Source organism: Mustela erminea, chromosome 14 (assembly GCF_009829155.1).
Source record: "Mustela erminea isolate mMusErm1 chromosome 14, mMusErm1.Pri, whole genome shotgun sequence".
Lineage (NCBI taxonomy): Eukaryota > Metazoa > Chordata > Mammalia > Carnivora > Mustelidae > Mustela > Mustela erminea.
The window spans coordinates 59,610,383-59,628,011 of record NC_045627.1 but is presented as its reverse complement, the minus strand read 5'-3'; the positions used below and the strand labels follow the sequence as shown (position 1 = coordinate 59,628,011).

At 37.5% G+C, this 17,629-nt stretch overlaps 1 protein-coding gene across 5 annotated transcripts in view; it reads right to left on the bottom strand.

Annotated features, from left to right (window-relative positions):
* TBC1D12 (TBC1 domain family member 12) overlaps nucleotides 1–17,629 on the bottom strand; it is a 101,590-nt gene that overhangs the window by 59,407 nt on the left and 24,554 nt on the right. For 4 of the 5 annotated variants that reach the window (XM_032313915.1, XM_032313914.1, XM_032313916.1 and 1 more), the window contains exon 2: nucleotides 2,623–2,746. In XM_032313915.1, coding sequence (XP_032169806.1) covers nucleotides 2,623–2,746 — 124 coding nt within the window. Of the gene's footprint in view, nucleotides 1–1,002; nucleotides 1,039–2,622; nucleotides 2,747–17,629 lie in introns of those variants that run through there. The other variant, XM_032313918.1, reaches the window with a different exon arrangement.

Genomic DNA, 17,629 nt, shown 5'->3' with positions numbered 1-17,629 from the left:
CATCTGCCTTCTGCTCTGGTCAAGCACTGCATCAGGCTCCAAGCCCAGTACAGAGTCTGCTTCTCCTTTTCCCTTTACTCCTTCCCCCACCTCCCCTCACCAGTAGGCTACTCGTGCACTCCCTCTCAAATAAATTAAATCTTAAAAAAAAAAGAAAGAAAGAATAAAAGATGGGCCCTAACATTCTTCATGTCTTTACTGATAATACCTTCCTTTTTTATTTTGGACTCTGAACATAAAGTATTCATTTAAAAGGAGTACATGGTAAAAGATCTCAATCATACTTCGTATTCGTAACAGTTTTACAGAGTTTAAAAGTCAGGGCTGTGAAAACATGTTTTCAAGTGGGAACAGAGACACAAAGTTATAAATTTGCTGTTACCAATAAAAGAAAATCATGCCCACCTTGAAAATGACAACTGCAGAGGAGAGCAAAGTCAGACAAATGGGGAGGAGAGAACATACACAGAAACAGGGGGAAAAGAAAGCAGAAAGCGAGAGGCAGAAACAGGTTCCATACATGAGGAGATACATATTTTGAGGGTGGAAAGGATCAGAAGAACAAAGACTTCACTATCTACCACACCTCCCAGAAAACAAACAACCATGGAAAAGGCACCAAAACAGACACTAGTACCTACAAATCACTGGAGAGTTCAAAAATAAAAGTAGCAAGTAGGAGATATCAGCATCTGTAAAAGGCCAGACAAAGGACTACAGAGCAGAGCAACTCCACTCCCTCTTCCCACATGAAAATAAGAGTTGTTCTTTCCCTGACCCCTCACCAAACTTTCACACAATATATATATATGAAAAAGAGAGAATGTGACCTCTTAGCTTTCCAAAATAAAATAGCTAATTAAAAGCATACAGCATATAAGTAAACAGATAATTATCCAATCAGTAATTTACTTAGAGGCTTGTCGCAGAATGTTAGTTTACATAAAAATATAAAAGTATGCACATGCATATTTAACATAAACTATCATAAAGAATACAAACCTTCAATAGCAAGACCACTGTTTTGCCTCTAGAGGGCGAACTTGGTCTTCTGGAAAACTCTAGACAAGAGAAGTTACTTTCAGACTTTACCAAAAAAAGTTAAAATTAAGATGTCGAGATAGCAAAAATTCCCAAACTTTTTTGGTGAACAGTGCCCTTGGTGTACCATTAATTTTTTCATGGCTCCCCCTGAACCAGTAGAAATACCAAAGTATTGTTTAATAAGTAGTTTTGCCCAACAATTTAATAAGGATTTATGCCCTAACATTGGAAAAAAATAATACACATAAATTGAAGGGGAAAAGGTTTTCATTCTTAAATAACCACAATTACTAATTAGGCATATATGCTTATTGTGCACTGTATAATTTGACAAATCTCGAAATCAGATTGGACACGATCACGCTCATTTCCCATTGAACACTGATCTTTGCACAGTATCTGATTTTCATCACAGAAACCTCAGAAAACCAGATTAACAAAGATATGATGCCACAGGAAAAAAACAGTGTCACTTAATGTCAAAACTGTGTATAATCTCAAGCTAACAGTCTGCACTGTATCTACCAGACATGGACTATCACTGAGGCAGCCTCTGTTCCCCTGTGTGTAGGCTGCACACATGGAATACCCAGGCCCACAGGCTGGAAAACACAACACTGCAGCTTCAGGTCCCAGCAGCTATATAAACTAGTCAGTGTTTTAATTGTAGATAAAATTAACTAAAACATATGTTTTTAAAGATTTATAAATTTTCTTGTATTACCTGGGAGATGAGTTTTTCTTTAAGCAATAAAAGGAATACTATTAAATCCTTAATGGAAGACGTTTTCTCTAATTGGAATGGTGATTATTGTCTTAATGTGATTATTTTTATACACAATGATTGCGTTGAATCTGAATAACTACAATTGGGAAGGAGAGAAATAGAAAATGTATTATATACATATCTCCTCCTTCTGAGAAACAATTTCTCAGAACTTAGAAATGCCTGCAAACTCATCAAGTCTCACCAATTTCCTGGTACTGATAGAGCCCAATTTTAGGAGTCAAGTAAGATCTGAAATTCTTAAGAGCTTCAGAATATGGACATTAATACAGATATTAGAAGAACTGACTCCAAAATTACTAGAAACAGATTATACATCCACCTATTTCACAAAGTCCTTGGTTAAGGTAGAACACTAGAAAAGTGAACAAAGAAGGTGTTCAACCTCAAAATTTACTCAGTTTTTGCTTTCTACTGTTTCACCGATTAGTAACTCCTTGCATCCATAAAATCTGTGCCACTGGCAAACACTACCATATTCAATTACAAGTCAATGTACGTGGTAAGACTGCTTAGCTAAGAAGAAAAACAAAAGAACCAAAAAGCTCTTCAAGGAGTAACTAGGAAAAAAATTCAATGTTCCATTACTTTAGAGAATTTTCACAACCATAAACGATAATTGAAAATATGTGTGTGTTTTTAAAAAAAAATTTTAAGGTTACTGTAAGTATCTAATAATCCCCCAATTTTATATATAGAAGAAGGACAAATAAAAGTGGAATATGATTCATTATCAAGAAAAAAAATATTTGAAAAGCTAAGACAAACCATGTGGCTATATTAATACTTACCTGTTGAATGATTTTAGAAGTTTTCTGAAGATTCTCTCTGGGAGGGACTTTACCAAATAATTTCCAGCCAGGAGCACTATGGACAACTGATTTGAGTTCCTTAGTCCTTTTTGGAAAAAGGTTTCTGAAACACAGAAAAGTTACATGAATTGTGTTTTTGGTAACCAGAACACTATTTAATAATTTTTAAAGTACGTTTGTACCCAAGACAAATACAAATACTTTTAAATTAAATTCTATCTTTTTAATTTGTAAGTACTCTCTATACCCAACACAGGACTTTAACTCACAACCCTGAGGCCAATAAATAGCCTAGGAAGAAAGTATCTTTTGGGGAACCTGGGTGGCTCCATCAGTTGAACGTCTGACTCTTGGTTTCACCTCAGGTTCTAATCTCAGGGGTCATGGTCAAGCCCCACATCGGGCTCCATGCTCAATGTGAACTCTACTTGGGATTCTCTCTCCCTCTCCCTCTACTCCTCCTGCTCTTGCTCTCTCTCTAAAATAAATAAATAAATCTTTAAAAAAATTTTTTAAAGGAAAAAAAGAAAGTATTCCTCACAAATCTAAAGGAAACCTGCACAATAATCAAAGATTTTTTTTTAAAGACTGTTTATTCATTTGAGAGAGGGAGAGAGCTAGAAAGCACATGAGAACACAAGCAAAGGGGAAGGTCAGAGCAGGGAGCTGAGCAGGGAGCCCAACACAGGGCTCCATCCAGGACCCTGGGATCATAACTTTAGTTGAAACCAGTTGTTTAACTGATCAAACCACCCAGATGCCCCCAAGGACCAAGGATTTTACTTTATCTCTAGGCCCTTACCAACCAAATAAAGTATCTATAGCAGATATACGCAGGAATGATACTCAGAATATGTATCCACCAATAAAGCATGATAAAGGCACTCTCAGAAAAGTCTGGATGAATCCAACCAAATAGGAACCCTTCTTATAAGCTGTGATATGTGATTATTATGAAAATTTTTAATTTGCACATTGTTACAAATTATTTGAAGTCCTAAATAACTTGGTTTATCTACATTCAAAATATCATGTATCTGTTCTTAAAGGTACATTATTGTGATAAAAAAGGAGTTATGTTTTTAAAGCATAATGTTAAAGCCATTCTTTGAGTTTAGGAAGGGATCAATGGACTCCTACAAAAGAATGTGGGCTAATTCATAATAAATCAAAGGGACACTCCCATTTCCTTGGGTGTGCAATGGAAGTGAACTGATGACAATATAAGTTCTACTTCGGATACTCTAGAAGTTTCATCTCAGAGATTATACATAGCGACTCAATTCTCTACTTAATACGGTCTGTAGGTTGGAGGTTTTTAATGATTATACTGAGGACTGGTATATTTACAGCATAAAATTTCAAGCTTCAAACGACGGCCTATTAATTTAAATAATATTTGACATCTTGTGGATAATAATAGAATTTCTATGAGCATTTCTCTTTTGAAATGAACATGAAACTGTTAAATTTTCTTAATAGAGGGCACTGAAAAAGACACTGAAGGAGAAAGGAACTCTCCTATGGTTTTCAGCAGCTGCCAAGTAGGTAGTAGAACTCCACTCAGTCACGTGCCCAGGACATGTTCAGCGAATTTTCAGCACTGGCAAACTCGGCCTGGAGATGGCTTCTCCACCCCTCCTGATATGGAAACTAGTACCCCAAAGGCCTCCTGCTGGCAGTGAAATACCAATTCCCTCAATAAGCCCCACAAGGCTTGTCTATACTCCAAAGGTTTGCCATCCAGCCATGCTAAACACAGGAGAAAAATTTTTGTCACTATGGTTTATGCAAAAAATTACTGAATATGACATCAAAGTCATGATCCATAAAGTAAAAATTTTTAATTTTTAATAATATTTTAGTTATTTGAGAGAAAGAGTGCATGTGTGCACAGGTAGGGGGAGAACAGAGGGAGAGGGAGAAGAAGACATCATGCTCAGCAAGGAGCCTGATGTGGGGCTCGATCCTGGGATTCTGGGATCATGACCTGAGCTGAAGGCAGATGATTAACTGACTGAGTCAGCCAGGCCCCCCTAAAATAAAAATTGAAAAATGGCCTTAGGGACATGTGGGTGACTTGGCTGGGCATCTGCCTCTGGCTCAGGTGATGATCCCAGCGTCCTGGGATCGAGTCCCGCACTGGGCTCCTTGCTCAGGGGGGAGCCTGCTTCTCCCTCTGCCTGCTATTCCCGCTGTTTTTGCTCTCTCTTTCTGACAAATAAATAAAATCTTAAAAAAAAACCAAAAAAACTGGCCTTAATCAAATTTAAAACAAATTTAAATCAAATTTGCAGTTCAAAAGCATCACTCATGCAAAATGGAAGAATATGAAGCTCTAGATGTCAGTTCCTTCCCCAAAGTAAAAACTGAGCTGGAAAGAGCACTTGTAATCAACCATTTCAGAACTCTAGAAACTTATCAAACATTTGTAACAAACAGGCAAGTACATGAAGGAAGAGGGTGCCGATCCTTCCTAAATCTACAACATGTGTCAACAAACCACCTTCCCTCAATTCCTTAGTTGTTCCCTCCCAAAGAAGTGGCGATTAGGAGCTCATGTTTCTGAAGTGGTTGATGAATCAGGAAGGATAGCTGGGTTCATGTCTTTCTAAAATTTGGAGTTATGAATTTTGTTGGTCTGGCAGTGACCTGAGGTACCAGCACAGACACCTGTATCAGTTCAGTCATCTTGCAGCAATGGCTTCTACTGGTGGTGTCTACCGAAACATTAAAAAAGATAAAACTCTTGGGTGCCTGGGTGGCTCAGTTGGTTAAGCATCTGCCTTTGGCTCAGGTCATGATCCTGGGGTCCTGGGATCAAGTCCTGCATTAGGTTCCTTGCTCAGCTGGGAGCCTGCTTTTCTCTCTGCCTGTGGCTCCCTCCTGCTTGTGCTCTCTCTGACAAATAAATAAAATCTTTAAAAAAAAAAAAAAAAAGAACTCTTTTGTTTCTCTTTTTGAGCCAGAAGTTTAAGGAAAAAAATCTTTTTCAGGCTACCAGCTGACTGCAGAAATAACAGAAACTTGTGACATCACACAAAAATGATATCCTTCACCAAACAGTTTGGTAAACATCACAAATGGATGACTCTAGAACTCAATAAGCAAAAATCACCAAACACTGAAGAGTTAACAGATTTACAGAATGCCACATCATAGTAATCAGAATGTCCATGTCTCAACAAAAAATTAAAATACACACAAAGAAAGAACAGAGTATGAACCATTCACAGGAACAAGATTTGACAAAAACATCCCTGAGGAAGTTCAGACAGTGGAACTACTACTCAAAGATGTTAAATTAACTGTCTCAAATATACCTAAATAAACTAAAGGAAACTACAGACAAAGAAATGGGGAGTGGAGAATGCATGAACAAAATAAGAATATCGCTAAGAGAAAAGTATTACAAAAAGGAGCCAAGCAAATTCTAGGGCTGAAAGCTAGCATAACTAAAATGAAATTTTTTTTAAAAAAAGATTTTATTTGGGGACACCAGGGTGGCTCGGTCGGTTAAGTGTCTGCCTTCACTTAGGTCATGATCCCAGAGTCCTGGAATCAAGTCCCATATACGGTTCCTTGCTCAGTAGGGAACCTGTTTCTCTCTCTCCCTGCCGCTCTCCCTGTGCTCTCTCTCTCTCTGACAAATTAAGTAAAGAAAACCTTAAAAAAAAAAACAAAAACAAGGATAAGGAAAATTTAGAAAACAGAGAAGCAAATACCACAAACAAGATTAACAACTGATTTTTCATCAGAATCAGGGAGGCCAGAAGGTAGCAGGATAACATTATTTAATGGTCTAAAAGAAAAAAAACTAAAAATGTGATATGTGGCAAATATATCATTCAAGAATGAAAGAGAAATGAAGACATTTCTAGATAAAAGTTGAAGGAGTTTATTACCAACAGACCTGAGCTATAAGAAATGCTAAAAGGAGCTCCTCGGGCTGAAATGAGAAGTAACCAAGAGTAACTCAAAGCCATGAGAAGAAATAAATAACATCAGTAAAATTAACTATATAGGTAAATGTCAAAGCCAGTATTATTGCACTTTTGGTTTGTAACCTTTTTTTCTATATGATTCAAAAGGCAAATGTATAAAACAATATTTATAAATATATGTTAATGGACACACAATGTACAAACATGTAATCTCTGACAACAATACAGAGTAGGAGGGACAGAGATGTGTGGCAATGTGTATACTAATGAAACTGACTTGGTATTATTCAAAATAGGCTGCTGTAAGTTTAAGATGTTACTTGTAATCCTTAAAGTTACCGCTAACAGCTTAAAAATATCCAGAAAAGGAAAGAAGGGAATCAAAATGATCCACTAGAAACATTGAACTAAGTACCAAAAAAGTGGTAATGGAGGAACTGGTGAACAAAAATCATAAAAGACATACTGAAAACTAATAGCTGAAAAGGAGAAGTAAATCCTTCCTCACCAACAATTGGTTTAAATATAAATCGATTTAACTCTCCACACAAGAGATATTGGCAGACTGAATTAAAAACTGTCTATATGCTATCTTCAAGAGATTCTATTTTTTTTTTATCAAAATATAGCTGACTATAAGAGACCCATTTTATTTATTTATTTATTTTTAGAGAGGGAAAGAGAGAGTAGAGGCAGGGAGGAGAAGGAAAAGAGGGAGAGAGAAAATCTTAAAACAGGCTTCATGCCTCGTATGCGGCACTATGAGGGGCTCGATCTCACAACCCTGAGATCATGACCTAAGCTGAAATCAAGAGTTGGACACTTAAGTCTAAGTGTCTAACACCCAGGTGCCCCAAGAGACTTACGTTAGATAAAAAGATAAAAAGAAGTTGAAAGTAAGAGAATGGAAAATTATATCGAAAATACATAAAAACCAAAAGAGACCTGGAATGTCTGCACTTTTGTCAGGCAAAGTAGTCATTAAGTCAAAGAAGGTTATAAGACACAAAGACAACATTATATGTCGAAAAAAAGTTAATCCACTACAGGATATAACCATTTAAAAACATATATGCACCTAACAACAAGAGCCCTAAAATATGTGAAACAAAATTGACAATATTGAAGGGAGAAATAAGACAGTTCTACAATAATAACTGGAGATAACCGCAGTCTACTCTCACTAATACATGGAACAAGCAGATCAAAAAGGAAAACACTAAAGCACTGTAAGTCAATTAGACCCAACAGACATACATAGCACACTCAACCCAAAAGTAAAAATACACATTCTCAAGGGCACAGAGGACATCTTCTAGAATGAACTACATGTTAACCCACAAAACAAGTTTTGATAAGCTTAAAAAGATTGAAATCATGCAAAGTACCTTTTTTAACCACAGTAAAATGAGACTAGAACTCAGTAACAGGAAAAAATTGGAAAATTCACTAACATGTGGAAATTAAACAAAATAGTCTTAAATGACTAGGTGGTCAAAGAAAAAAAATCACAATGTTACTTAGAAAACACCTTCGGGGGGAAAAAAGAAAAGAAAACACCCTGAGATGAATTTAAACAAACACAACGTACCAAAACTCTTGAGATACAGCTAAGGGGGAAATTCATAGTTGTAACCGTTAAAAATGAACCATCTCATCAATTACTTAATGGCACACATGAAGAAACCAGAAAAAGAGCAAAGTAGGGCACCTGGGTGGCTCAGTTGGTTAAGTCACTGTCTTCGGCTCAGGTCATGATCCTGGGGTACCAGGATCGAGTCCCACATCAGGCTCCCAGTTCCATGGGGAGTCTCCATCTCCCTATGACTTTCTCCCTTCTCAGGCTCTCTCTCTCAAATAAATAAATAAATAATCTTTTTAAAAACAGAGAGAAGTAAACCAAAAGCTGGCATAAGGAAAGAAAGAAAAAAAATTAGAGTGGGTACGAATGAAATAGAGAATAGAAAAATAGAGAAAAAAATTTAAAAGCTGGTTATTTAAAGATCAACAAAATTGACAAACATCTAGCTAGATGACTAAAAAAAAAGGAAGATTCAAATCACTAAAAGCAGAAATAAAAGAGGGACATTATTACCAATAAAAAGGAGTATGTGTGAATACCATAAACAACTGTTCATAGTCTAGTGTTAGGAAAAAGCAAATCATAAATGACAATTAGGTACCAACCACACCCACTAAGGATGACTATTATTTATAAAACAACAACAACAACAAAATAACAAGTTTGCACGGATGTGGAAAACCTGGAACAGTGGGCATGTAAAATGGTGAAACAGCTTGGGAAACACTGCTAGTAGGAATGTTAGGTGGTACAGCCACCTACTAATTTGGCAGTTTCTTTTATAAGTAAAACATAAAGTAACCATACAACCCAACAATTCCACTTCTAGATGTCTACCCAAGAGAAATGAAAACATAGGTCTACATGAAGGCTTAAACAGAAATGTTCGTAGCAGTATTTTTTTTAAAGATTTTATTTATTTGACTGAGAGAGATCACAAGGAGGCAGAGAGGCAGGCAGAGATAGAGGGGGAAGCAGGCTCCCCGCTGAGCAGAACGCCCAATGTAGGGCTTGATCCCAGGACCCTAAGATCATGACCTGAGCTGAAGGCAGAGGTTTAACCCACTGAGCCACCCAGGCACCCCTGTTCATATAGCAGTATTATTCATAATAGCCAAAATGTAAAGACAAGCTAAATATCCAGCAACTACTGAATGTATAAATAAAATATATATTCATGCAATGAAATCCTATTCAGCAGTAAAGAGGAATGAGGCAATTGATACATGCTACAACATGGATGAACTCAAAATATGCCCAATGAAAGAAGTCAGATGTGTAAGACCACATGTGTAATTCTGTTTATATGAACTGTGCAAAAAAGGCTACTCCTGGGGGTAGAATTGAGTATTGACTACAAATGGGTACAAATGATCTACGGTGTGGCAGAAATGCTCTGCAACTAGATTTCAGGCTGTACAGCTAAATAAATTTAATATCATTGAATTGTGCTTTTAAAATGGATGACTTTTATAGAATGTTAACTATACCTCAATTAAGCTGTTAATTAAAAGAGATTATTTAAACTAACAATCAAATATGAAGGCTGACACTGCCAAAAGTTGGTCTTTCATCAAGTTTAGTAAAATAGATAAAACTTCCAGTGGGATTTATGCAAAAAATAGAAATAAATAAATTAGGAGTAAAGAGAAAAACATAAAATCAGATGCAACAAAATTTTTAAAGGGAAGAGAATTTATAAACAACTCCAAGCCAATAATTTAGAGTATTTCTCAAGGGGTATCTGGGTGTCTCAGTGGGTTAAGAATCTGCCTTTGGCTCAGGTCATGATCTCAGGGTCCTGGGATCAAGCCCTAAGTCAGGTTCTCTTTTCACCAGGGTGCCAAGCCTGCTTCTCTCTCTCCCTCTGCCTCTGCCTGCTGTTCTGCCTCCTTGTGTGTGTGCTCTCTCTGTCAAATAAATAAATAATAAACCTTTTAAAAAAGGATATTTCTCAAAATGGACAGAACTTTGTAAAAATACAATTTATCAAAACAAACTTGTAAGAAATATAAAATATCAACAGTCCAAAAAATCATTTTAAAAACTGAAATAAGAGTTAAAATTTCTCCCCCAGAAAGTCAGGCATGTTAGTTTTGTTTCTTTTTAAGATCTTATTTATTTATTTGACAGAGAGAGAGTGAGCGCAAGAAGGAGGAGCAGCAGGCAGAGGGAGGGGAACAAGCAGGCTTCCTGCTGAGCGTGGAGCCTAATGCAGGGCTCGATTTCAGGACCCTGGGATCATGACCTGAGCCAAAGGCAGATGCTTAATGACTGAGCCACCCAGCCGCCCCATGGCATGTTAGTTTTACATGAGAGTTCTACCAAATTTTTCGGGATCCAGATTGCACTAATATTGTATAAACTATTCTATAATCCCTAATCATAGATGTAAGGCCAATATGAACCGGGCATAGGGGAGCCTGGGTTGCTCAGTGGGTTAAAGCCTCTGCCTTCGGCTCAGGTCATGATCCCAGGGTCCTGGGATCGAGCCCCACATCGCGCTCTCTGCTCAGCAGGGAGCCTGCTTCCCCCCTCTCTCTCTCTCTGCCTGCCTCTCTGCCTACTTGTGATCTCCGTCTGTCAAATAAATAAAATATTTTAAAGAAAAAAAAAGTAAAGCTGAGTCCCCCTACCAAAGATAAGCAAATTTACTACAACCAGTTTTTTTTGTTGTTTTTTTTTTTAGGATTTTATTTATTTATTTGAGAGAGAGAGAGCACTACCAGGCGGAGAGGCAGCGGGAGAAGAAGTAGGCTCCCCGCACAGCACAGAACCCAAAGCTGAGCCCAATACCAGGACCTGGAGATCATAATCCAAGCTGAAGTCAAATGCTTAACCAACGGAGCCACCCAGGCGCCCCCAAAACCACTGTTTTTAAGACAGCATGGTAATGGCGCAGGGATGAAAAAATTGATCATTAAAGAAACAATGCACAACTTAGAAGCACTATTTTAAGTATAAAAAAAAAAATGATGCTGGGACCTTTGGCTATCAATGCAGGGGAAATGAAACTGGATCCCTACCATATGTAACAGTCAGCTCCCAGTGGATTAAATAGTTAGATCTGAATAATAAACTTCCAAAGTTTTAGAAAGAAATACAAGAGAATTTTTAAATGAGTTCATAGCAGTGAAGAATCTAAAAACAATACCTAGAAGCACTACCATTTTTTAAACTTAATTAAATCACAACATTAAAATTAACTACTAGTTTACAAGGGGCAGTATAGAAAAAGAAAGTAAAAAGACACAAATCTGGGGTGCCTGGGTGGTTCAGTCTGTTAAGTGACCACCTTCGGCTGGTTATGATCCCAGGGTCCTGGGATGGAGTACCACACTGGCCTTCTATCTCAGCAGGGAGTCTCCTTCTCCCTCTCCGTCTGCCCCTTCCCCCTGCTTGTATGCACACTCTCTCAAATAAATAAATAAATAAAATCTTAAAAAACACACACACACAAATTTGGAACAGAAACTACAACACAAGTAAATGACAAAAGATTGGCATATAGAAAACATAAAGAACTCCAACGATCATTTTCATAAGTGACAAACTGTCTGATAAAAACAATAAAAACTATTAAAAAGTATTGCACGGGGCGCCTGCGTGGCTCAGTCATTAAGTGTTTGCCTTTGGCTCGGATCATGATCCCAGAGTCCTGGGATGGAGCCCTGCATCAGGCTTCCTGCTCCATGGGGAGCCTGCTTCTCCCTCTCCCACTCCCCCTGCTAGTGTCCCCTCTCTCACTGTCTGTCAAAAAATAAATAAAATCTTAAAAAAATATATTGCACAGGGACGCCTGGGTGGCTCAGTTGGTTAAGCAGCTGCCTTCGGCTCAGGTCATGATCCCAGAGTCCTGGGATCGAGTCCCACATCGGGCTCCTTGCTCGGCAGGGAGCCTGCTTCTCCCTCTGCCTCTGCCTGCCATTCTGTCTGCCTGTGCTCGCTCTCTCTCCCTCTCTCTGACAAATAAATAAAATCTTTAAAAAATATATATATATATTGCACAAAGAAGCCAAACAAATGTCAAATAAAGAAATCTATCAGAAGATATTTATCCTCATTCATAATTAGTGAGCCCACAAACTAAAAGCAGAATAACATTTTATTTACACAGGATTGGCAAAAAACAAATCTGATGACACCAGTTTTAGAGGGAGAAGACAGCTGCTAGGAATTGACAATAGTGTGATCACACATCAGTTTCTAGCTCATGAAGCTGAACATTTGCATCTTGTGATTATACTTTTAGCCACATACTCTAGAGAAAATTCTGGACATATGCATTAGAAGACACATTTAAGAACATTCAAGGAACACTATTCAGAAGAGCAAAAATCCTGAACAGTCTAATAATCCACTGGCAGAAGAATAGAAAACTTAAATTGTGGCATGTTACTGAATATAATATTGTTCCTCAATGAACACAAACCAAAGCTACAACCATCAATATGGGTGAATCTTAAAAACAATGCTGAGGGGCGCCTGGGTGGCTCAGTGAATTAAGCCTCTGCCTTCAGCTCTGGCCCTGATCTCAGAGTCCTGGGATCGAGCCCGACATCGGGCTCTCTGCTCAGTGGGGAGCCTGTTTCCCCCCTCTTTCTGCCTGCCTCTCTGCCTACTTGTGATCTCTCTCTTTCTCTGTAAAATAAAAAAAATCTTTAAAAAAAATGCTGAGTTTTAAAAACAAACAAAAATGAAAGATGCAGGGACGCCTGGGCGGCTCAGTTGGTTAAGCGGCAGCCTTCGGCTCAGGTCATGATCCCAGCGTCCTGGGATTGAGTCTCACATCGGGCTCCTTGCTTCGCAGGGAGCCTGCTTCTCCCTCTGCCTCTGTCTGCCTGTGCTTGCTCTCACTTCTCTCTCTATGACAAATAAATAAATAAAATCTTAAAAAAAAAAGATGCAGAAGAGTACACACAGTATACTATTTATACAAAGCTCTAAAATAATATAAAATAATAAGAAAAACATTCTGGCCAAAGTATTGCTTAAATCATTAAATGAATTGAGGTTAGTTGCTACCTCTTAGGGGTGGAAAGGACAGTATGATACTCATAGGTATAATTTCAATAGTATTGATAATGTTCTATTTCTGAGACTGGGCAAAGGGTTCACCAATGTATACTATGCCTCATAATTCATGTATCTGTTACAGATTTTCTTCTGTATGTGTCCAAATATATTAGTTTTTATTGTTATGTAAACTTAACTTCCCAACTGGAACTCCCTTATAACTGGAGAGCATGATATACATAAAGGATTGCATATTCTGAATCTACCACTGGGGATCTATAAAGTTAGCCTTTTCCTACATAGTGATGGATATCCACTTTTGCCACAAGCTTAGGTATACTTATTTGAGCCAAAGTTGACAGACATTCCAGATTTTAAGTACTCCTCCTATGGTCAATTCACATCTCTATATCAATTTGTCTCAATCATCAAACTGAGGTTGTTACTGGGTCAGAAGACTTCATGCTAACAATTAGCTCTTGGCGGGGGAGGAGAAAGAAGTGTACAATGAACAGTAAGTTTGATTTTTACAACTACCACCAATTCTAATCATTGACCAGAATCAGATCTTTCACTCAAATCTAAGAACCCCATAAATTCCTTGCCCCTCACAATGTATAAACAAGGTACTTTTACGAAGGGAAAAAAATAGCATTTCATTCTCTGAGAAATATAGAATTATGTATATAATTAAAGCAGGCTAACACAAAATAGAAGAGGTTATGCAGGTTTTTCAAACACAGTGAAATATAGTTTCAAATAATGTGACCTGGTGGAGAATACAGACATAGAAGCACAAAGAGGAGACCACAAGCATAAGATGCAGTTATACCTAGTGAGAGTAATAATGACAGATCAGAAAAATCTCTAGGTTAAGAGCATTACAGAGAGCTCTTGGGCCGGGGGTGGGGGGGGAGTCATTGTAATCTACGATTTTTGCCTATGATCAAGGTATTGTAATCACTACCAAATACACAATCAAAATGCCGAATAAACATGGATCTTTTCAAAAAGACCACTGAAAATTATCCTGCATCATAAAAGGCCTGTTAAGATGTGGGTTTACATCTGAAATTAATTTATGAGGATATTTTAGACTTCTAAAATTAATGTCAAGGAATACTAACATCTTAAACCAAACAATACTAAGCCTTTCTATGGATGTAGTTTCTGAAGAATCTTGATATGACTGGAAAGGAAAAAAGCAAAATAAATGCATAACCTCCACAATAGAGAAAGTCTGGTTTCAACATTTTTATAGTATAATATCACAATGATAATAAGTTCATCATAAAGTTTAAATTTTAATTAAATCATTAAAACAAGTCAAAACCAAATACCTTAAGCTTACATACCCAATAAACTTTGGTTACTTCAAGAAATTTCCATAAAAGAAATATGAGCCAACAGGTATCCAATTGCTAAAAAAGGCCACCAGATAATGTTTCACATTAATTTCTTATGCCACTAAGAAATTTTGGATTAGGTTTTCAAGTTATCCCCTGCCACAGAAACTGTATATAATGCAACTAAAAGGCATATATCTGCAACAAAAAGTAATTTTAAGATATTATTACAAATATATGAAATTGTATTAAAATAATACAAATCAAATGAGTTCTACTAGTCAGTCTAGGAAGAGTACCATTCTATTAAGTCTTAAGGGAAAACATAACAAAAAAGGTACATTAATAGTTTGAGGGGCGCCTGGGTGGCTCGGTGGGTTAAGCTGCTGCCTTCGGCTCAGGTCATGATCTCAGGGTGCTGGGATCGAGTCCCGCATCAGGCTTTCTGCTCAGCAGGGAGCCTGCTTCCCTTCCTCTCTCTCTGCCTGCCTCTCTGCCTACTTGTGATCTCTCTCTGTCAAATAAATAAATAAAATCTTTAAAAAAAAATAGTTCGAAAATATGTCATATGCTGTCATTCTTCCTATACCCCATCCCTCGTCCCCTAATACACTATCAGAGGACTGGTGAAATGAAGGTCTCAGTGCAAATAAATTCGTGGGACTAGATTCCTCCACACCACCTTTTCTTTTCTTTTTTTCCTCACCACCTTTTCAAAGTGAACACACACACACACACAGTTCCCTTTTTCCTGTCCCCCTTAAACATCCCCTTTAAATTTCTTAAAGTCCACACTAAAGGTTCTTAGCAAAACCAACCAAACATGTTCGAGCACCCATACACAAAAAAGAGGAGACAGTTCTTCCTCTCCGGATTTCAGAGGTAGAGCTTGACCGTACGAATGAGAATTATATGGCAGTGTTAGGAAGAAAAGGTCACTCCTGGTTTCTTCCTGCTCCCTTATTCATCTCCTCTACTGAGGGGTTAAATTTTGGTAGACAAACATGCTGCCTAAAAGCAGAGAAGATATAGTTTGCTCTGCTTCCCTAATAATACAAGGTTAGGTTTCCTCTGTACCCCTCTGCCTCCGACCCCCTAAAAAAAGACCTGCTATGCTGGTAACTAGCTAGGTATATAGGGAAGTTTTAGAAGTCACGCTGCAGCCAAAGGCACGTCTTTCAATCCAGATGTCATCAGCATAAAGTTGATGTTTTCAGGCCCCATTCGTCTGTGTCCTATTTTTTTTTCCTACTGATTCCAAACTCAGATGGGCTGATAAAGAAGTATTATTTACTGGTTCTCCCCAAACTCCGAAAGTCAAGTTTTTAGAAGTTGAAAGCATCTTATTACCTCAGATACACTGGAGATATTAAAAACTATTTTTCTAGTTTGAGTGTTTGGGGTTTTGTTTTTTTCCATTCTGTGACAACATCTTGTCTAGAGAATAGGAAATGGTAGTGGCAATCCATCTTCTCTCCACTAAGTTCATTCTCTATCCCCAATCAACACTGTGCTCACACACACAGCTATCTACACACACAGAGACATAAACACACCATCCTCCATTCTCTCCTCTAATCTGTGTCCAGTCTTTTTAGCAAAAAGAAATGAGAAAATCTATTGTACCAGCTAAGAAACTGCACTAGGTGAGAAGTAGTAGTTCAATGTTTCCACATCACTGAGAACACACACACAAAAAAGAGGCACACCAAGAAAAAAAATGATGTGGGGGTTAGAAGAGAAAAAAAAAGGGCCTAGCCCTTCTTCTCAGTGGCTTTTATAATAAAGGTTGGTGAATGATTTTTGCTTATTAGTACTAATATTTGCTTCATATATCTGTGTATCTGTGTCCATTTCATTTTTCTAAGATTTCATTTCTTTTACCACGCAGAAAGCGTTACATATGATAAAACAATCAGACCACTTGCCTACTACACCATATTAAAGGATAAAGCTAACCAAAAAGGGGCAAAACTTACACCATGATTCCTAAAGTAGCAGAAACTCCAGGGCTTCAGTCTTCAAGAACTGGCAAACCCATAAACATGACAAAACCATGTAAATTCTGAGACAAAACTATGTAAATTCCATAGTTTCTCAGACTATGGAATTTGACACAGAAAACTGGAACTACCTAAATTTTCAATCTTCTGTCAATAACGTCAACTCTGGGAGGGGTGCGGGGGAAAAAATCATTCTTTTTGCCTAACATTTACACCTATATGATTATTTTAATTTTTTAGACTAAATTCTAATCATCACTGAAATACATAAAAAGGTGTTAGAATGCTTTTCCAAACAGTTAAGAATCCAACTTCAATCAAAAGTAAAATCAGTTAAAAAACAAAACAAAACTTGAAATCATGACCTGATCTTAGAACTCCATCTCAGTAGAAACTGGACTGCTGAAAACACATGAACTTCCTGGACTTTGTACTTAAGTTTCCCTGAAGCATAATAGAAAGCCAAAAAGAAAACATTATCTAGTGATCATGGAATGCCACAGTTGACTACATAATTAATTCAAAGAAGTAGAAGTACTGTCTCTTTAAAATTCAGTACTTTGGCTACCCTTGAGTATTTTGGATTAAAGATCTGGCATGAAGATTACTTACATTCTTTCCAAACCTCAATCATTTTTCACTTGAAAAAGACTTTCAGCTGACTATATGCAAAAAAAGTACTTTTTCTGCCAGATAACTAAGGCTTTTTTTAATTCCAAGAATTTTCTTTTTCAGGCTTTTTCTGTATCTCTTTATTGTTATTGTAAAAATTGTAAAAATAAAAAAATATGTAATTTTTATTTAATATACACTGCTAAACTAACCTACCTATTCTCAGAGATTGCAGCTATCTAAAAAAGGACAGAATTCATATCATTTACTCTTTCAAGAAAAAACAACCCATGATTTCAAGGCTGAAAGTAAAGGTTATACGGAGGACATGGGGAGATGGAGGAAAAGTGAGTTGGGAGAAACTGGAGGAGGAGAGGAACCAAACAAACCGAGGGTTTTGGAGGGGAGGGAGGAGGGAGGTTGCTTGAGCCTGGTGGTGGGTATTATGGAGGGCACGGATTGCATGGAGCACTGGGTGTGGTA